At 44.0% G+C, this 22,673-nt stretch overlaps 1 protein-coding gene across 5 annotated transcripts in view; it reads right to left on the minus strand.

Moving 5' to 3' along the window:
- The window catches only part of LOC142572858 (uncharacterized), a 72,112-nt gene that overhangs the window by 3,770 nt on the left and 45,669 nt on the right, over positions 1-22,673 (minus strand). For all 5 annotated transcript variants that reach the window (XM_075682269.1, XM_075682270.1, XM_075682266.1 and 2 more), the window contains 5 exons: positions 22,039-22,102; positions 21,138-21,250; positions 11,464-11,550; positions 9,204-9,311; positions 290-462 (listed from right to left, as the gene is read on the minus strand). In XM_075682269.1, the coding sequence (XP_075538384.1) occupies positions 290-462; positions 9,204-9,311; positions 11,464-11,550; positions 21,138-21,250; positions 22,039-22,102 (545 nt within the window). The remainder of the gene's footprint in view (positions 1-289; positions 463-9,203; positions 9,312-11,463; positions 11,551-21,137; positions 21,251-22,038; positions 22,103-22,673) is intronic.

A 22,673-nucleotide genomic window follows, 5' to 3' on the forward strand; every position in this document is an offset into this window, starting at 1 on the left:
GACAATGACGAGTTATCTTGTCATGACAAAGGCTGCAATACCTTGCAATTTTGACATGACTAAATATTACACAATGTCCCGCTGTCTTTTCTTATATATTTTTTTAACAAGAGCAATAGCGCTATAGGCATTCCTAGCATCACATATTTTAGAAAAAAAAAGGGGGATAATGAGTGCTTATTTTGAAAAATCTGCACTTCTCATCAATTTTTTTGAAATTTCGCATGGCAGTTGAGAGTAATGCAATGCAGGAAGAGTCTTGCCAAAGGGCAGTGGGTACTACACCTACCTCGTGAGTGCCACTGTGGCATGCCGGGTGGTGGTCAGGGTGTCACGGTGCCTGTTACTGAGGGGCTCCACAACAACCAGCTCGAAGGTGTGGGCCCGGGCGCACTCAGTCCGTGGCAGGCGTGACACCTCCTTGGTGATGCACTGCCGCAGGTCTATCGAGTCAATGGGGGGCTGCCAAGGACAGCATTATAGTATGAGGATCAATCCAAATACACAAAATAGAAGAACACTCAACAGGGAGATACAGGATGAGAAATCTGATTGGCACTACCAGACATGATGGCAATGATACTGTTATGACTGATGCATCTACTGCCTCTGCACTGGTTTCTTCCAATTGGCCATTATCCTAATTAAATACTGCACTACTCACAGAGACATTCTTTTTTATTTGCCAATATGGGAAGCAATGTTAATAAATGTGAAGCTCTGTCATCAATTTTAGATGCATGCTCGACCAACGTGGTTCTACTTACTGAAACCTGGTTATCATCATCAATTGATAGCTCAGCTTTTTGAATGTGAAAAAAATTAGGTGATTTATCACTGTGATCGGTGTGACATACATAATGGCAGCATGCTTATTGCTGTAGCCAATTGTTTTGTACTGCATATGGCTGCAACCAAATAAGGTTTGGAATTTCCGTTTGTGCTTGTATTTCTTTAACCCTCACAAAATTTTTATTTTTATTTTTTGCCCATGCTACCACCCATCAAGTGCTGCTTTGGATTTCTGTGAAAAATTACATGACATGCTGAACAATGTGGTATCACAGTTCCCACGCTCACTATTATTTTTCTCGGGGTTACATTATACTGCCCAAAATTATCTGGTCCAGACATGCCACAGTTGTATCTGAAACATTACTTAACACATCATCTTTCACGGCTATGTGCTTAGACTAACTTCACTTAGCTCGTTTCCGAACCTACTGCGATTGGTCCTGCATTGGCTAGCATTCTTGATCTCATTTTAACAACTAAACTTGGTCTCATACACTCAATTTCACGCATGCCTGGGTTAAGTGACTACAGCTTTATTCATTTTGTTATAACAAGTTACACCACATGTCAGCCATCAAGAACAAAGATGTTCACAAGAAAGGGAGATTATGTAAGTCAATGAGGAGCTTGAATTATTCTTGGACCACTGCATTCCTCAATTTTTATTTGTACAGTGGAATAGAATACCACTACAAAAAATTTCACACAAACAACAGGCACCTTGGTTTAACAACGCATTGAAAAGGTTACTGTAAATAAAAGAAAAAAAGAAAAGAAAAACTTCATTTAGCAATATGCACCAACAACCTTGCATGTTGATGTGCATATGAAGATATTTGTGCTCGTACGCATAGCTATCAAACACGCTAACAAATATTTTTTGCAGAGTGCGCTCCTTTCTCTTTCCATCAATCCTTCCGAATTTTGGAACATTATTAAAACTACAAATAATCATGCCATTTCTCTTTTTGACTATGCTATACATGTGCTGTGCAGTGATACCGTACTTACTCGAATCTAATGCGCACCCTTTTTCGATAAAACAGGTCCAAAAGTTGCATCCACGTTGGAATCAAGTATGACCCTAAATCTGCATTACCATATCACCATCGGCATTGGAAAAATGGCTGCCTCGTACACGCTTCTAGCCTAGCTGCCGTAGCTTCCTTCATGTGCATACCTTCATGTTTTAGTCTACCGCCTGTCTTCCCATTTTCTGCGTTTATTCAATCAGCATGGAAGCGCCGACTGCGAAGACGTGCCAAGTCCACCATGATGCCAGATTTAAAAGGAAAGTTATGTGCACGGAGATTGGTGGAAATCGGGCCACATCACGGGCGTTTGGAGTACCCGAAAATTGTGTGCGGGACTGGCGCAAACACAAGAAGAATATTTTCGCCAGCAAAGCAACAAGGAAGGGTTTCAGTGGACCAAAGCAGGGCCACTCCGCCGAAATAGAAGAGCTGCTCGCGGAATACGTGCTACAAGAGCAGCGAGTGGCACAGCAGCCTGTGGCGACCGATCTGCTCAAAGTACGGGCGATGCAGTTAGCCCTACAGAAAGGGCTAATGCGGAGTGACTTCAAAGCAAGCAGGTGCTGGCTATCATATTTTATGAAAAGAAAAGGCTTTTCTCTTCGAAAGCGGACAGGGATATGCCAAAAATTGCCCAAACAATATGAAGAGAAATTGCACAGTTTTCAGCAGTACGTTTTGAAGTTGTGCCATAGAAATCGCTACCACTTCGGACAGATTGGAAATGCTGATCAGACGCCGCTCTACTTTGACATGCCTGCCACCACAACCATTGAAAATAAAAGGGGCGAAGCAAGTGTGCGTTTTGTCTTCCGGCCACTAAATAACTAGATTCACCACCATGCTTTGTTGCACTGTTGATGGGCACAAGCTGCCCCCATATCTTATCTTCAGACGAAAGGCGCTCCCGAAAGGAATCGTGTTTCCGAGTGGCGTAATTGTGCGCGCAAATGAAAAAGGTTGGATGACCATGGACTTGGTCGCTGTCTGGATTGATAACGTTTGGCGAAAGAGACCCGGCAGCAGTTTGGGTCTGCATGGAATGCTTGTGCTCAACGTGTTCAGGTGCCACCTTGACCAATGCATCAAGGACAAGCTGGCTGCACGCAACACCGACCTTGTTGGCATGACATCGCAGCTCCAGGCACTCGATGTTTGTTTCAAGAAACCAGCGAAAGATAGAATTCGGGCACTCTTCGGGCTGCCACGAATTTGCACCCGCCAATAAAATGAAGCGTGCCTCACTGCAGGACTTTGTTGGATGGGTGAAAGATGCATGGTGCACGATCCCATCTGCCATGGTCAACAAGGCCTTTAAAAAGTGCGGGATTTAGAATGCCACGGACGGCACTGAGGATGAAATGCTTTGGTCTGTTAATAGTGATAAGGAGTTATCTGATAGCAACGACTAGTGATAATCTATTGCGCCATGCGGGTCGTACCGGTGCAGTGAAAATCTTGGCGGCATGGTACACCGCTTCCATTTGTTTTTATTTATCGCAACTTTAGTGTATTGGGAATAAATGTTTTTTCCAAATGAGAGAAAATAGTATTTCTATATGAAAGCATGAGGTGCGCGGTATTGTGCTCTCTTTATTTTATGTTTTTTTTTTTTGTCATGGAAAACAGGTGTGTGTTACTATCAAGGTTTTCATTTTTTTTAATTTTTTGGTCATGGAAAACGCGTGCGCGTTACAATCGAGGGCACATTAGAATCGAGTAAGTATAGTAAATGGTTGTACTATCATGAATGACGTTTTCTTAAGTGTGATTACTCAGTCAACTGTCATTGTAACATTGCAGCTGAGTAATTCCGATTTCTTTCCTATGGATGCAATTGTAGTCGACTTTGCGAATAGCTAAATTGATGTTTCTGAAGAACACAAAAGTTTACTCTTCAGTTTTCCCATCATACCTCTTCCCACAGTCCATTGAATGTAGCGGGCTACCATCAGATTGGAAGGGTGGGAAAGTAATGCCACTGTTTAAATCTGGGAACACGCATTCTCCTCTCAATTATTAATTTATTTCTTTTAGCAGTATCCCATGCAAACTTTTAGGGCATGTAATTTACTTTAACTTAGTCCCATATCGTCATTCAAATGCCCTTTCTTTTTTTCCTGCCAACATAAATTTTGAAATAATTCCTGACAGCTTCCGTTATTTACTCATCACATCGCAGCAACTCTAGATCGAGGTTCTCTTCCAAGAATTTTTTCATTATTTTTTTAATGCATTCAACAAAGTACCTCATCAATTACTCCTACTAAAGAACAGCACCTTCTATATTGACTCGAACATCCTCATCTCAACAGCCTTCGCCACGAGTCTCCGCATAAAGTCCAAGTGCGATACAATTGTGGTGCGCGCCATATGTTGTAGGTGCAAGGGAAAGCACGTTGCGAGGGTGAGTCAAGAAACATAGTGGCTCGGTGCGGCGGTGCCTGCTCGCGTGAACAGCGGAAGAAGGCAGAGAGAGTACGCGTTAACTTTTCGAGTGCACAAGGGGGGGGGGGGGGCGCAAGGAGATGTGCTCACACTAGGAGGGGGAGCAGGGGAGCACGCGTCTGCGCTTCTACTCTGGCCGCAGCTTGGTATGGCACGACAGGGCACCTATATTGAAGGTAATCTGTGGTGGGTTCGAAGGCTAGCCGACACGAGATAGCTGATGGTGTTGTGTGCACTGTGTTCTCGCACATCTAGTTCAAGTTGAAGTGAGAGGCAGCACAAAGGAAAATTCGCTCTCTGCTGCTAATGCTCTTCATCACACCAGCGTACTGGCAGGGAGTTTGGCGTGCGCTTGATCGCGTTACCACAAGCAAGCTCTCCTCCCCCTCTTTGCTTGTGCGGGAAGGCGGTGCTCATGAAGCCACCATCTTTCTTGTCTCGCCCTCGCACACTTTCACTCGCACCTAAAGCACGAAGTGCACGGGCCGCGATAGGATGTTATCGCACTTGGACTTTATACCGAACATGATGCGGCTCCACTTTGGCGGTCGTTCTTGCCACACTGCGTGGAGTTTGAAAGGTGCGTTTGCAAGCAGCCACTTGTAATTCAATCAAGTAACCATCTGCGTCTGCCGAAGTTTCCATTTATTGTCTTAACATTCCTTTACGTTACATTGAAATCGCATACAAACACACTATTATATTGAGGTTATACCGTAAAAGCCTGCATATAATATGAACCCACATATAGTATGCGGTGAAATTTTTGGTGCGTGAAATGTAAAAAAAGTTAAATAAAAAAAATAATACGAGTTAGGAAAATTCGAGGGGAACATGTATTTATACTGCACTCCGCATTTCAATCACTGTCTCCCTCTCTCTGCTGCGCCCTCTTCGGATAGTTCCTTGTTGGACATATAGGTCCTCATCCTCTGTGCCCATCGGGCACGTTCGAGATGCCGCACTTCTCGAATATGCAACGCACAAGGTCCTCTGGTATGCTGGCCCATGCGTCCAAAATCCACTTGCATAGAGTGGCTGGTGAAGCCCACTTCAGCCGCCCCGGTTGGAGTCACTGCAGGCTCACCTGAGCGCATCCAATCTGTGTAACACCGCTTGACCGCATCCCTGAATGGCTTGCTCACGCAAACATCTAAAGGCTGCAGCTGAGATGTCATCCCACCCAGAATAACGACAAGTTCAGTGCCCGATTCGCGCAACAGCCTCTTCACTGAGTCGGCCAAATGGCAACGAAATGCGTCCAGCACGAGAATGGACGGGAACGACGGCAGTGCACCGGGCCACCTACACCAGACAGACTTTATCCAGTCGAGCACAAGATTCTCGTTCATCCAGCCTTTCTTATGGCATCTCACGACCACATTTTTTGGCAGCTCTTCACCTTTAGGCACTGTCTTGCGCTTGAAGATGACATAGGGCGGGAGCTTGCGTCCGTCTGCCGCGCACAACAACATGACGGTAACTTGCATTTTCTCGTTGCCAGTGGACCGGACATAAACTTGTTTAGAGCCCTTTTCGTGCACGGTGAAAGGCGATGGCATGTCCAGATAAACTGGCGTTTGGTCAGCATTGCCGATTTGCGCTAGCTGGAAGTTCTTGGACTTGCACAGCGAAATAACATGGCGCTGGAAAGCCACAAGCAGCTCTTCTAATGATTCTGGCAGCTTTTGCGAAAACGAAGTTTGGCGGCGTAAGGAAAATCCAGCACGGCACATGTAGCGATAAATCCAGTGCTTGCTCGCTTGGAAGGCTGAGCTCGGTAGCCCTTTTTCTCTTGCAAGCTCCTTAGCTTTTGCCTGCATAAGCTCCACACTCACAGCTAGATGCGCAGCTTGCTTCTGTCGATGCCATCCGCGAATGCTTCCCTCGTTGACGCCAAACTGTCTCGCGGCCACACCGTTACCGATGTCCTGTGTGGCTAAAATAACCTTTCTCTTGAAAGCAGCAGAGTACTGTTTTCGCGGTCCGAACATCTTGGTCTTTCAATGCGGAACAAAAAAGATGCCCTTTGCGAAGCATGGTTTGCATGTGTGCTGCCAAGGTGCGCACTCAACAATAAAGAAGCGATGCTGTAGTCACGCAGAAATAACAAAACCAAGCCGTTTTGTTCGGATCCGCATATAGTACAAGGTGAAAATGTGGCACGCTAGTAATAGGAAAAATACCTCATATTATAGCGGGTTTTTACGGTAAATACATGATGTTATATGGACAGGAGGTTGTGAAAACTACCTCATTATATAGGGAATTTCGTTATATTGAAGTTTATCAAGGTTTAACTGTATAATTTGCAAGTGAATATCTACAATAACATGAATCTGCAGTAACAATGTGTCAGCATTCACTGGTCTGCAACCGCTAAAACAACATCTATCTGAGCTATGAGAAGATTGACAATCTCAAAGCAATCACTTTGGACTTTCTTCTAGTCAATACAACTGCGATATTGGAGCAGAGGTTTACTCCATCGTAACGAGGGTTTAGTAGGTTTAGTGTTGCGCATAAAGGACACGGACACAAGATAGAATACAACACTTTGCACACTTATGGCATACCAACAAGCCCAAGTAGCTACCTTAGAGGGTTTAGTGTATATGGTGCTAGGCTACAACTGTTTCAGCCCCTGAACTTATGTAATTTGTCTGGTAATGCCAGAGGAAAGACCTCCTCGGCTCATGCCTATTATCGCTGCACAATAAATCATGGAGATTGAAATTCTGAAGCCACAGGTGGCTATATGCAGGAGAGTACAGTGGGGGCCGCATTAATCACTGTGATGTGTGGTTTTAATGTACACATAAATTTAATTAGGTGTGAGCACTTATGCATTCTGTCCCCATTACAATGCGGCTTCCAAGTGAGCAGTAAGCAACACCTTTCCTACACCGAGTTCTGCCAGGCAAGCAGCTTCCTCAGCACCGCTTTGGGTTCTTTCACCAGCCTTTGAATGTACAGGTTTATACATTATAGGCTTAAAGAATTTTCAAAGATCACCTGTGAAGGAATAGTTCTAGTCCTTGTGCTGGATTATTCAAACAGGCAGACATTAATTGCATGAGAAATGAAAATGCAATCAATTGACAGAAATTCACTAATTAACTTAATTACTCGATGGCACATACAGAAAATAACGAATTGTAGCAGGTGAGTTTGCAAGGCATATGCACTTGGAACAAATTTTGAGGATGGCACAGGTTTTCATATATTTGTCATCAAACTCGGGTTAAAGTGCACCGTTGTTCCCCTTAACTTTTTTTTAACAAAATGGTCTTCTATGCACTGAAACACAAAAGTAACTGGAATGCCCATGTATTTCGTTTTCCACTTTGCCAATGAATATATTGAAACATGTTATCCTGAATGCATATTTGTGTACTGCCTTCAAATTCACTGGCTGCAATTCATAAATTACAGTATGTGCCATAAATAATTCATTTAGGAATTATGTTTTGTGATTTGAATATGTGTTGATTTTTTGTGCAAGTAATAATTTAAATACTAATCGAGCTCAAGGACTAGAATTATGTTATCTGCCGCAGGCAATTACTCAACATTCTGTAAAGCCTAAATATGATCCCCCGGTAGTATTTACATATAATAACCAGCGGGCACAACGTAACAGTGTCATTGTGGACATCACACATTTTAATGGGAGAAAGTTATGAAAAACATTTCTGGAAAGGGCAGTGTTGAAGTGTTGCAGTTTTGTAACGTACAGCGTGCACAACAATAATTGCATTCAGAAAGGCTGCTTGCCAGCGACATTGTAGAAGACACTGTGGCCTCTCCTCTCAGTGCAAGTAACTGTCCACCGAGCTTTGCGTAACCTGAACAACATAGAATATTTATTCAGTTAAAAGTAACTGACATATAATTTAGCTCTCTTTTTAGTTTTCGTTTTACCTGCAGCATTTTTGCTACAGTGCGAACACAAAAGAGCAATTTATAAACAAGGCACCAGTATCACTGACTCGCATTGGTTAACATCCTTGTAATAGCTAAGCTTTCTACAGCAGGCCAATGTGTGCAAGAACATTGTCCCAAGTACTCTTGAGGAGCCAAGAAAACTTTAAATGCTGCGAGCTTTGTGCGAAGCTGTTCAGTCAAGCACGTTTAAAATAACATGCAAGTTTTATGAAGATAAAAACATTCATGTTTGGCATCCACCATTCGACACCAAAAAGAATTTGCTCACTTCTTCACAGACTTCCCCACCTTCAAGTATTAGCTGCTCCTGCTGAAGCTATAGAGAGGCTTCATCAATTCATATCTCACAAGATAAATTTCAGAAAACAAATTTGGAGTTATACAAATGGCTATACAAATAGACTAAGCAAGCATTCGAAATTTTTTGTACAAGCATATGTTATGTAGCAGTGAAATCTATTAACACTTAGTGTTTTGCACAAGTATCTAAACTTATGTGAATGATTTGGTGCTTGCAAACTGTCAGGAGAAGCTGTATTTGGTGTTCTACTAAAGCAAAGGCCACACAGCAATCACAGTGTGGCATCCATGCAGGGTGCATCAACATTTATCCAAATAAACAATTTCACAACTCGGCAAGTTTCACAAATATTTTGTCAGTGGCGAGCTCGTTATCAGAGTATCAACCCATTGCAATGAATTCAGCAAGTTTCATGCTAGTAGTACAGCAGATCTCCTAGCCAGCCGTTTATGCAACGTATACCACATGGCACACACTGAAGCACATCAAATGAGTGCTTGCTGTACCTGCAGTCCTGCACAAGTCCTGCAAGAATGCGATGCGCAGAAGCAGGTATAAAAAAAAAGAATAATGTGCTCCCATGCTTCCTTTCTAAGCAATGATTGACGTGAAGTAAATTCAGGCACTTTCTTTTCGTCAGATGCTAGGCGCCACTTTTCTGCTGGACATTTGCTCACCTTGCTATCTTCATCCTCGGGGTACCTCCAGAGCACCAGGTGGCTTCCCCTGAGCATGCACCACAGGCGCGTCCAAGCACCGAAGCCACCCACTTCCTCAAACAAGGTCTTCAGTTTAACATGCAAACAGGAGTAAAAGAAATTACAGTCAAGGCACATCATAACGGAGTCATGCTCCAGAAAGGAATACACCTTTGTTATATCCAAGTTCATTAGATGCTAATATTGGAAAGAGGCATTTTATATCTATACTTTGAGATAGTATGATATTTCATTACCTAACCATGTTCACTATATTGACGCTCAACTGATAGACTAAGTTCTACTAAAGATCCGTAATTCAAGCAGTGTAGATTGTGCAAAAACAACCAGGGCAACTATTGCTGAAACACAATGTTTCATAGCTTCCTGGGCAAAGGCTAGCAGGGCACGCTGCACAGACTTCCCACAGCCTCCTGTCTGATCCACCACTTTCAAAGTTCCTGCAGTGAAGTAGCTATCACACTCAACACAACCAGCACATAATACAAGCATGATTTGTGCCTACCATATGTGCTGCTTCTAACCTCTTATGCTTTGACCTTGCCCACATGACCTTCAAGTGGCCCATGCTGGTTTTCTACGTTGTTGTCCACTCCAGGACTCCAGCTCTGCACTTCTGGTCCCACTACTGCCAATTGCTAGTTCGGCTCAGTTTTCGACATCTCTGCAGAGTCTCTACATTATGTCTGGATGCCAGCCGCCATTTTTCCTTGATATGCATGTTTGTGCCAACACATTGGGGTGGGTGAGCCACTTCACTCAACACTGCTACCAGCATGCCACTGCTAGTATTTCACAGTCGCTGACCTCCAGGCAAATTGTACTAGGGCTCTTCAATGATATTTACCTCCAATAGGAATACAACACCAGCCCAATAAGCCCCTTTTGAAGATGGCATGCTTGGCTCAAAGCTCGCTGTTATGACAACCTAACTAGAACTGGAGTATTAAGCCCCAAACTTATGCAAACCCCCAGACCACAACTTGAATGATAGTAACGTTACCAATGCTCATACCACTTATGGCACACGTACCATACTTGCCGATGCCAGTTAATCTAATTTTGCTAGACCCCCAACCAATGCAACACAATTTTACTCCCTCAGATTTTGGTAAGACTGCCTTGCACTTATTCTGGCAACACTCAGCAGGTGAGCTGATTTCTGCCAGCGCAGCACACATGTTCTTGTACTGAATCAGCAACTATGTCACAGGTGCCAAAGTTTGCTGGATAACCATCTCTCTCAACATCACTGCTGCAAGTGGTGCCTTCATGTCCAGTGATCAAGCTGTACACCCCAACTACTCAAGATACAACTGTTCCACGAAGCATGACCTTGTGGCTGCTTGTGACTGCTTTGGCCATGTTTTGTGCACGGCTAGTGCACGTTTGTGTTCAACCACCACTCCAGGGCAGGGAATCATTCACACAATGGGAAGACAGCTACTATAAATTGTGATCGTGGCAGCTACCTTTTCACGCCACCTCCAGCTGTTGAATGTTCCCTGTCATTGTTCCCTACACAAAACCACCAGAGCAGTGGCCATGCCTACTCTCACTCCACCACAATGCCCTTGACCTTTCCTATATAGTGCCAGCCCTGGTCACCAGAGACAGTTCTAGCAACTTTCACATCCTCATGCATGCCTACTGAGACTGTTCTACTGCTACAATGTTTATAGCTTGGATACATTAGTATAGTTTGCTTCTTTAACATTATAGCATTGTTCAACACTCATTGGAGGAGGCATCGCCTGCAGCAACCTGCGTAGCAAGATAAATTTAGGGGGAAGGACAACTGCTGTGACACAGGCTACTATTACAAGCTACAACATTCGACCAACTGATTTGGTCATAGCCAATTCCACACAAATCCTTGCCAAGCGATGATCACTTCATCAGCAGTGTCTGCAACATCTGTAAGCTAGGCCCCATTGCTATGGCCAGCTGTTTCTGTCATGTTTCTTCTGCTCGATCGTGTCGTTTACCCATTCCCCTTTCCTCAGATTCTTGTGGTCAAAACCTTTGTAAGATTGCAGAGTCTTTTTGTGCTTACATTGTTAAATTCAGACAGAGTGAGTCGACATTTTCACAGCGACGATAGGCCCATAAATATTGGCAAGGAAACAGCATAAGATAAGGCACAAAAGTAAAAGCTTACCACAAATATTTTAGAGCTCTATTACTTTAGTATAATGACATGGCGTAAGATACACACCAGGAAGCCCCGGTGTTCCAATCCATGATCAGCATGCAAATGTAAATCCACAAATGCCTTGCCTTCTATGAAGAAAGAGCCTGGGACCTGAAAAAGAAGAGCCCAGATTCACAATGTAAATCAACTGCACATATTTTCATTTGGCTATACAGGTGCTATCAGCATGTGAAGAATTCCAAAACTACTCAAATGTGTTGTTACATTTCAAGGTTCACTTGCGATAATGGCTTAATTCAGATTTCAGAATGTACATCTGGTATAAAAAAGGACTTGCTGGGGGCCTAGTTGGCATATACTTAACATAATTAGTGAGCTCGACAATTCATTAAAGTTTGATTTTAGCACTCATCAATTATGTCAAGTGCACTCAGGACTACTCGTTCAGAAACCGGTTACAGAGTGATTACATGCCGTGTTTCCTTGTTATTACATATAACTGGCGTTCTGATCAGTTATTGACTTTTCATATTTCAATTTGTGCTGATGGTACATGGGCTGTTACCATAAACCTAGGACACCCTAACTACAGCAGACTGCCGTAACCAAAATATACAGTACATACATGCATGGTGAAGAGTAATTGCATTTTGTGGCATTTGACCACTTTTCAGAACATGAACGGGTACCAGAGGTAAATATTGAGAGGAATATTATTTGCAATAGCAAAGCAGCGACTTTTGCAGTGCTTCAGGTGAATGCACTTCTGTCATAAGCAATGTTGAGCACGTGACTGATCATCCGAATAATATAGCAACAACTGATGGTGTTGTATGCCATAAAACTGCATGGTTATGACATAGGCTTCAGGAGAGATGCAAGTTTGACCACACAGAGCTCTTTCAAATGCATTTAAATCTACACATGTAGGTATTTTTTGGATTCAGGTTCATTGGAATTCCACAACCGATGCTGGGCATTGAACTCGTGACCTTGTGCTCACTAAGAAGAATTAAATTCTGGGGTTTTACATGGAAAAACCACGATATAATTATGAGGCAAACCATAGTGGGGGACTTTGGATTAATTTTGACCACTTGTGGTTCTTTAATGGCACCCAGTGCGTGGTACAGGAGCACGTCTGCATTCCACCAGAATCAGAGTGTGACCACCGCGGCCGAGTTCGAAACCACGACCTCGAGCTCATCAGCACCATGCCATCGTCACTGAACTACTTACGGCGGGCTGCCTTGTGCTCATCAGTAAAAAAACCACATGCACCACGATAGGTTATATGTGGAAGTGAATTGGGCGAACTGGCAACAATCCATAATTGAGCAAGCATCAGACGAAGCATGATTTACACATTATGGCATGTGCCCTGTGTCACCCATACTTAACTCTTGCCCTTTGCGTACTGCTGGCAAGTATTGTGAAAATGGATTGCATGCACACAGATTGCAAGAGAGAACAAAATGCTGTGTCTGGTGAAATCTAAATGCAAGCATACTTGCCAGGAGGAGGGTTAAAGACTTGAAAGAACCCTTGAAAATTTCTTATGCATATAGTGGTGGCTCTGGCAATGTTTTTAAGGATTCCACAAATTTTTCTTTAAATATTACCTTAGCAACTATAAGAAGTATAGTTAATTCTAAGCACTGTCCATATCTATACATACAGAGATCTCGCACTCTAAGGTGACCAACATGGTCTTGTAGATTCCTTCGTGGCTCCCTAAAAAGAAAATAAGAATGGTTTCTGGCAAATGCCTTGTCTCAAAGAGGCTCTGAACACTCTGCTAACTAATCATGGAATGTCCCGACTACTAAAGGAACTTGTCTCGTGAATCTCATGCCACAAAAATTTTTCAAATCCTTGAACTGTAACTGGAGTTATCACACTGATACTTGACTTTCTCCCTCTTCATCTTCTCTAGCATTCTGGAAGCTACACTGTGGGGGAGCCAAGAGGGCAAAAGCCTTGACCGAAAGCATGGGTAGACAAAGCATAGTTAGCACTCCCAAGAAGCAGCTTGAATACAAGGAGCGGCAAAAGGAAAAAGAAATGGCAGTACGGCCAGAGATGGCGTGTTGCCAAAATTACCATTACAGTAAAAGCTCGTTAATTCAAACCGCAAGGGGAAGCCGCTTCAGTTCGAATTAACAAAAGTTCGAACTAACGAAAGTGAAGGAGAACAACAGTACACTGCGATTTGGAAGCAGTAGGGCATGTCAGGAAGTGATGGCGTGTGCTGCGTGCACATGTCATCTTCAAGTCGCAGCTCTGGGTCCGATTGTGCCACACGACCAATGTCCACCGAAACGAACGTTAGCTGAGGCTTAACACCATCATAAAGAATCGCGATGGCCAGTATATCCTAAGCTGAAAACAGACGTGCACAACCAATGAAGACTGCCAAGACAAAGACGCTGAACATGTGAAGGTGGCGAAGGCCCCGATTAGTCTGTTCTTGATTGCAAGCGCAGCTGCGACGCACTTGATTCGCTGCGTTTTGGTGCTTGCCGCACCATTTGCCGCGCAACATTGGCAGCTACACAATATTTGCAAAGCCTCCAAGATTCGCGACGGGCAAGAAGTCTTGGAGGTCACGTAGAACAGAGAGGAGGCAGCCGCCGCTGCCTTCTGGCTGATCCCACGCCGGTTAGATTTTTCCTGATTTTGACTTCTCTCGCTGTTCTCGCCGTTCCGGAGGCGATTCAGCCTTGTGTGTAGGCAGTAGGCACGTTTCTCTGGCCGTGTGCCAGGCACCAAGCCGCCGGCAGGGTGGCGCGTAGTTCAAATTATCCGTGGCAGAACCTTCTCACGTTTGAATTAACGGGCTTTTTTATATAGACTTCTGTGAAGCTTGGCCGGACCAAATCGTACAGTTCGAATTATCCATAAATTGGAATTACTGCAGTTCGAATTAACGAGCTTTCACTGTACTACCATTACTCTAAAGCAATAAAGCATAGCATGCCCCCCTCAGCAGTTCTAGTGGTGGTTTCCAACAGCGTCGCTGGATATGGACTTTTGCAGGGCTGGGATGGCGAGTCAATTTTATATGTTTGATTAATATAACTCAATGTTAGCATTACTGAGAAAGGCCTCACAATCATGAAATCAGCAAATAGCTTTGGTGGATCACTGCTTGGGGCGACTCTGCACAATGATGTTACGAAAGCAGGAGCAAGCGTTTTTCTCACCGTTTCTGACACGAGATTGTAAATTCCCTGCAGCATGCAGGGCAGTAATATTTGGCTCGCATGTTCACAGCAGCCTCTATGACAAATTGGCGGTGTTTTCTTACTACTATATCGAAAAAGTGTTTCAGAGTCTTCTAAGTAATCTCTATATACCTATGATAAGTAAGACAGTTGTACAGTTCAGCTTATGGACAATGAGTTCACTAGGTCACTACAACTTCTGCATGAGGAGGGCCCGCAAACTTCTATTTAAGTACCCATAAGGTATGCTGCAGGGCAACTTGTTCGAATTTAAAAAAGAGGGAAAAAATGCGAATCAGCAAGAATGTGTAAGGAACGCCATATATGTAGGTCTAATTACCTTAATACAGTATATTAAAATGGCAGTCTTATTTGCTTAGACAGCCTTGTACTTCCTTGTCAGCGACAGTAATCCCAAGTTATAATGAAATCACTTTACTCAAAATGTCGCTTTATTTGAAATTTCTTATGGTCCCGATCCAAATGCATCCATTTTAAGCCACATCACTCAAGGCACACGAAGAGCTTGACTCACTTAGAGCGAAGTGGCGACCCTTTTGCGCATGCAGTGTCAAATTAATACCACCAACGAATTACTCACATGCAGGCACAGAACAGGCTACGAAAGTACCAAACAGACGACCAATGACCTAGTAACGGGTACCAAGCGAGTGCAGAGTGCTCCCAGTGTTTCATCATCATCATCAGCCTTGTTACGCCCACTGCAGGGCGAAGGCCTCTCCCATACTTCTCCAACTACCCCGGTGATGTACTAATTGTGGCCATGTTGTCCCTGCAAACTCCTTAATCTCATCCGCCCACCTAACTTTCTGCCACCCCCTGCTACGCTTCCCTTCCCTTGGAATCCAGTCCGTAACCCTTAATGACCATCGGTCATCTTCCCTCCTCATTACAAGTCCTGCCCATGCCCCTCCCCCCCCTTTCTTTTTCTTGATTTCAACTAAGACGTCATTAACTCGCGTTTGTTCCCTCGCCCAATCTGCTTTTTTTTATCCCTTAATGTTACACCCATCATTCTTCTTTCCATAGCTCGTTGCGTCGTCCTCAATTTAAGCAGAACCCTTTTCGTAAGCCTCCAGGTTTCTGCCCCATACACGAGTACTAGTAAGACACAGCTGTTATATACTTTTCTCTTGAGGTATAGTGGCAACCTGCTGTTCATGATCTGAGAATGCCTGCGAAACGCACCCCAGCCCATTCTTATTTTTCTGATTATTTCCGTCTCATGATCCGGATCTGCCGTCACTACCTGCCCTAAGTAGATGTATTCCCTTACGACTTCCAATGCCTCGCTGCCTATTGCAAATTGCTGTTCTCTTCCGAGACTGTTAAGCATTACTTTAGTTTTCTGCAGATTAATTTTTAGACTCACCCTTCTTCTTTGCCTTTTCAGGTCAGTGAGCATGCATTGCAATTGGTCCCCTGAGTTACTAAGCAAGGCAATATCATCAGCGAATCGCAAGTTACTAAGGTATTCTCCATTAACTTTTATCCCCGATTCTTCCCACTCCAGGTCTCTGAATACCTCCTGTAAACACACTGTGAATAGCATTGGAGAGAGATCTCCTTGCCTGATGCCTTTCTTTATTGAGATTTTGTTGCTTTCTTTATGGAGGACTACGGTGGCTGTGGAGCCGCTATTGATATCTTTCAGTATTTTTACATACGGCTCGTCTACGCCCTAATTCCGTAGTGCCTCCATGACTGCTGAGGTTTCGACTGAATCAAACGCTTTCTCGTAATCAATCAAAGCTATATATAAGGGTTGGTTATATTCCGCACATTTCTCTATCACCTGATTGATAGTGTGAATATGGTCTATTGTTGAGTAGCCTTTACGGAATTCTGCCTGGTCCTTTGGTTGACAGAAGTCTAAGGTGTTCCTGATTCTGTTGGCGATCACCTTAGTAAATACTTTATAGGCAACGGACAGTAAGCTGATCGGTGTGTAATTTTTGAAGTCTTTGGCGTCTCCTTTCTTATGGATTAGGATTATGTTAGCGTTTTTCCAAGATTCTGGTACGCTCGAGGTCATGAGGCATGGTGTATACAGGGTGGCCAGTCTTTCTAGAACAATATTCCCACCATCCTTCAACAAATCTGCTGTTATGTGATCTTCCCCAGCTGCCTTCTCCCTTTGCATAGCTCCCAAGGCGTTCTTTACTTCTTCCGGTGTTACTTGTAGGATTTCAAATTCCTCTAGGCTATTCTCTCTTACATTATCGTCGTGGGTGCTACTGGTACTGTATAAATCTCTATAGAACTCCTCAGCCACTTGAACTATCTCATCCATATTAGTAATGATAGTGCCGGCTTTGTCTCTTAACGCATACATCTGATTCTTGCCTATTCCTAGTTTCTTCTTCACTGCTTTTAGGCTTCCTCCGTTCCTGAGAGCATGTTCAATTCTATCATTATTATAGTTCCTTATGTCAGCTGTCTTACACTTGTTGATTGATTTAGAAAGTTCTGCCAGTCCTATTTTAGCTGCAGGGTTAGAGGCTTTCATACATTGGCGTTTCTTGATCAGATCTTTCGTCTCCTGCGATAGCTTACTGGTATCCTGTCTAACGGAGTTACCACCGACTTCTATTGCACACTCCTTAATGATGTCCATAAGATTGTCGTTCATTGCTTCAACACTAAGGTCCTCTTCCTGAGTTAAAGCCGAATACCTGTTCTGTAGCTTGATCTGGAATTCCTCTATTTTCCCTCTTACCGCTGACTCATTGATCGGCTTCTTATGTACCAGTTTCTTCCGTTTCCTCCTCAGGTCTAGGCTAATTCAAGTTCTTACCATCTTATGGTCACCTTGTCGCACCTTGCAGAGCACGTCCACATCTTGTACGATGCCAGGTTTAGCGCAGAGCATGAAATCTATTTCATTTCTAGTCTCGCCATTCGGGCTCCTTCACGTCCACTTTTGGCTAACCCGCTTGCAGAAGAAGGTATTCATTAGCCGCATATTATTCTGTTCTGCAAACTCTACTAATAACTCTCCCCTGCTATTCCTAGAGCCTATGCCATATTCCCCCACTGACTTGTCTCCAGCCTGCTACTTGCCTACCCTGGCATTGAAGTCGCCCATCAGTATAGTGTATTTTGTTTTGACTTTACCCATCGCCGATTCCACGTCTTCATAGAAACTTTCGACTTCCTGGTCATCATGACTGGATGTAGGGGCGTAGACCTGTACGACTTTCAATTTGTACCTCTTATTAAGTTTCACAACAAGACCTGCCACCCTCTCATTAATGCTATAGAATTCCTGTATGTTACCAGCTATATCCTTATTAATGAGCAATCCGACTCCTAGTTCTAGTCTCTCCGCTAAGCCCCAGTAGCACAGGACGTGCCCGCTTTTTAGCACTGTATATGCTTCGTTTGTCCTCCTAACCTCACTGAGCCTTATTATATCCCATTTACTACCCTCTAATTCCTCCAATAACACTGCTAGACTCACCTCACTAGATAACGTTCTAACGTTGAACGTTGCCAAGTTCAGATTCCAATGGCGGCCTGTCCGGAGCCAGGGATTCTTAGCACCCTCTGCTGCGTCACAGGTCTGACCGCCGCCAAGGTCAGTTGCTTCGCGGCTGCTGGGGACTGAGGGCCGGGGTTTGATTGTTGTATTCATATAGGAGGTTGTGGCCAAGTACTGCACCAGGGTGGCCAATCCTGCTCTGGTGATAGAGTGCGTTACCGGTTCTGGTCACCGGGATCAGGCTGCACTCCAGGCCTGTTTATAGAATTTTATCAACACATGGACTTTTTTTTTTTTATCTGGTGGAAAATTGCGCGGCCCTCTTGCATGCGAGGCGGATACTCTACCTCTTCGCCACCGCAGGAGTTGTACGCCTCATTTAACCTACAGTGGTGCCTTCTTACTGCAGAGCGAACGGAAGCTGTCAAATTCAATGATGTAGCGCGCCCGAAGCGTTAATCTATAGAATCCACACGAAAATAAAGTTTTCTCGATGCTTTGCGATGCCAGAAAACCGCAATCTCTTGGAAGGCAAGAAGTGGCCAAAAGACCGCAGACAGACTTGTACCGTAGCATCCCATGGGGTGCACTCGATGAACAAAGTTTTACCGCTCTAAAGAGCACTTCTTGCACTGAAACGTGCCGAAAAGCACAAGAGAAGTGTCCCCATGTTCGACGCAGGGAGCTATATTAACAAATCGAGAAGATGACTTCAGGAAAGCCGGTCTAGAAATTTGCTCGCCGCCCGCCAAAATCGGCTTGCATCGCAATAAACCGCTGCCCCTAGCTTTGTTGCACTTTTGACGGTGCAAATGAACCAATAAGTTGCAAAAACATGAAAAATCCGAGTTGCCAGCAGCGAGTCAGGCTGTCAACATGGCAGGTCAACGCAAGCTGGTGTTGCTCCGGTGATTTTCTCGAGCTGGTTATGCTCGATTTGTGCCATACTACTTTAGACAAACAGCCGAACGTGTGGTATGGTCATTTAATTTGTTCCTAGACATTTGTCAATGGCATGGACGCAACGGTACACAAAAACCGACACTCAAACCGTAGAATTAGCACAGTGTTGTTGACAATGGTGCGCCAAAAAAATCTCGTTTTGCAAACTTCACGGCTGCACACCTCATGAAAAAATTGCTGATAGGTCACGCAAACCCCTCCTGCAAAACCATTCAGTTTTCACGATCGCGCTGCATGCCCACAATGAGTGGCTAATCGTTTTTTGAGCACAACAAACACAACTGAGCCACGGCATTTGCGGTGCTTTCTAGCGCGACACTCTCATAGTCTTCCGTGACCTCCGCAACCCCCCTATAAGGTGGCCACTTCCTTCCCCTCCTCATATGCTCTCCAGTCTGCAATTTGTTTGGATGCCAGTCACTCCTCTTACTCGCCTTCATGTCAACTCACCTCCTCGCTGCCAGTTTCGACGTCACTGCTCCTCCAAAGCTGCCCTCTTCTGGCCTGCCCTCCCAAGCACAATCTCCCACCAACAGGTGCTCTTCCACAGTTCCTACTTCTTGGTCTCCACAACCCAGATCGCCTTTCTTCCACTACAAGTGATGGGGATGCCAAGCCCACCATTGCAACCGTCGCCATCACTAACGCACACTGATGAGGTAATCGAGATGCAATGACAACATTTTGAAGCTTCTGCCTTCTGCATTGCCCGCCGCATTCAGTCACTTTGGCGCCGACAGCGCGTGCATTTGGATCTGTGCTGCATGCCACGTGACTGTGTGTTATTCCGAGTGCTTCGTTAGCATGCCTCGTGTGTGCTTTTGTGGTGTACAGTGATAAATGGCTTCGTCAGTCTCCAGGCGAAAGTGTCTCACTTTGGAATAGAAAGTTCTGCTGATAAAAGAAGTGGGAAAAGGCGGTGACGATGACCAGACTTGCAGCAATCTTTACAAGGCTATTCATAAAAGTGATGGCCAAGAGATAGAATGCGACTTCGAGAAATTCGCATTGGCTGACGCAGCTGCTCCCATGGTCGCCCCAGAGAGTGATGCGGAGATAATTTACACTGTCGGTGGCCCAGATAAGGACGAAGAGCCATGTGAAGTGGCAACTATGGTGCAGACACGGGAGGACCTATGCTTGCTGCGAAATAAGGTTGAATGCACAGGTGGCGATCACTGCCTCGTACAATGCTTGGTAAAATTATAGCAGGCGTTGCTTGCGCCCAGTAAGAACTTGAAACGGCCAAAGCTCACTGCCTTTTTTGCACCTGGATAAAGTTTTGCATCACCGAATAGCATTCTACTTTGACTTCCTCGCAGTCGCAGCGCAATTAAAGCTCGACTGCTTTAGCTTTTCTCGAGTGGTCGCTTATGTCGAGTTACTGCTTATAACAAATTTTATCGCCATCCCGCTGACTTCACATTAACGAGGCATTATTGCACTCTAGAAAGAACCAGCCAGCTTAGCTACTGCTCACACCAAGCTTCCTATTGTGTGCATGACTTTACAAGTAATGTATAAATGCATCATGCTGGCATGTTAAGATTATAGTATTTGACTATCTTCAGTGCTGTCAGCAATTCAAGTGTTACATTGTCTACATTACCTTGAAATAATTGCTGTATTTAATTACATGAGCAATTCAATGTTCAGCACCAAAGGGGCCAGTTTCACTGCAGGGAACTTAACACAAACAACAAACTGCACAAGTGCATGTGAATTTTAAAATTGCTCTCTACAAAAAGAAAAGTCATTCCCTGCCAGTTCCGGAGACATGGTTATACCTGAACTGCAGCTCTCTTTGCACCATGCTCAGTCACATAGTGCAAATACACCAACCCCACAAATAGCACAAGTTTCTGCAAATAAAACTCCACAATAATCATTTCCAAACTGATAGCATGGCATGTCAATTCCTTAGTCCCAAGTCTTTTTCGTTTTGGCTATAGCTCTAAAAAGTTGGCTCTTCGATTTTGGACTACTCAGTCATTTTTCACAAGTTGTTTTACAAAGATCGAAACAGATGCATGCTAGCACACCTTGGACAATGCAAAGGCGCTCTGGTGACAGTTTGACGTGCTCAGAACGAAAGAACCAAGGCTCTGGAAGGACGAGGTACGCACAGCATTGGGACCACCTGGACTGGAAATTCCTGTAGGGAGGGCAGCAGTTGCCACAAGAGAAAAACGGCAAGCAAAGTTCACATTTGTGAGCAGATGTGCCAAAAAGGCATTACAATGTTGATTCTACAAGAACCGCTTCACAAGAATTCTATCAGGCAAACATCTTTATTTTGTTGCACAAATGTTTGAGTAGCAATTGTACAACTCTGTCTTGCGGATGGCACTATTGCAGCAGCAGGAAAACTAAGCAAAACATACAAGCCACGGTGAAAGAAAATTACAAGTCGTACATGCTAGAATGAGAACCAAAAGATGAACAGAACCTAACTTGGCTTAAAGAAGCTTTCAACTACAATTTACAGCTGCGTGACAAGCAGATGAGGCTCAGTGTGCACAGTTTTACTTCCGAAAATTCTCCCTCAGACATTTAGCAGAACGTCAAACGACTGGTTGGTTATCAGACCATCAATTTCTGCAACCAAACAGTTAAAGCACTGTCAACACATATATGCTGTCAAATGTGATTATACTACTGAGCGATTCCAGCAAAACTCAATTCACAATGGAAGCAGTGGTTTATACAACAGAATTTGCAAAGGCTCTTTTATATGCAAACCATGTTTTTAGAAAGGCCCCATCCATCACATGCACACACAAGAATTGCCTTGCTGACTATAATTTGACATGCCATCTTGCGGATATCGGGGGCTACTTTTCGAAGCCAATGCTGTCCATAAACGCTGCAACACGGAAGATACAAAAACAAATGAGAAAGGAGCGATACTCTTTGCACCACAAGGTGAAGCAAAAGTCTTACCTGGAGTCATAAATATGCTGTCAGTCTTTTTGCCCCGAGACGACAGCTTCATCCTAATTGTTTCCTAGAAATTCAAAGGTGTACAGGAATTAGTTTAGAACTGAGAGTATTTGCCAGACAAGCCATTTAACTATATTCATATCTACACACAAGATGCAAATGCTCAGAAAGATTAACACATGTGGCAAGTATGTATGCCATTCAGAACAAAAAACCGAAACTAAAATAAAGGGCCTTAAAATACAGCTGATTCAAAACCACCTTAAATGTGGAACCAAAAACATATCTTGATATAATTAAGAAAGTCTAAGAAGAACAGTTCCTGCACTTTCCACAGAAAAATAAAATGGACAGGCTTTCGCCTTCTGTGCGAAATACTATATCAAAGGCATGTAGCGTTAACTCATGCCAGTTCATTGATTCGCTATAGTATGCATGCCGTAGTCCTGCACAAACTTGACATAAATTTGCTGTTAAGGAGAGAGCCTGCACTTGACAGAGCTAGACAGCCTCCCAGATAATGGGGTTAAGTTGTGCTACTAATGACTAATATATACCATGACTAAATGTTCACAATCACCCAAAGCTACCATGTGAACATTGACAGTTGTAGCGCCAAGAGCAAGTTGATAGAT

The sequence above is a fragment of the Dermacentor variabilis genome, chromosome 2 (assembly GCF_050947875.1).
Source record: "Dermacentor variabilis isolate Ectoservices chromosome 2, ASM5094787v1, whole genome shotgun sequence".
Classification (NCBI taxonomy): Eukaryota; Metazoa; Arthropoda; class Arachnida; order Ixodida; family Ixodidae; genus Dermacentor; species Dermacentor variabilis.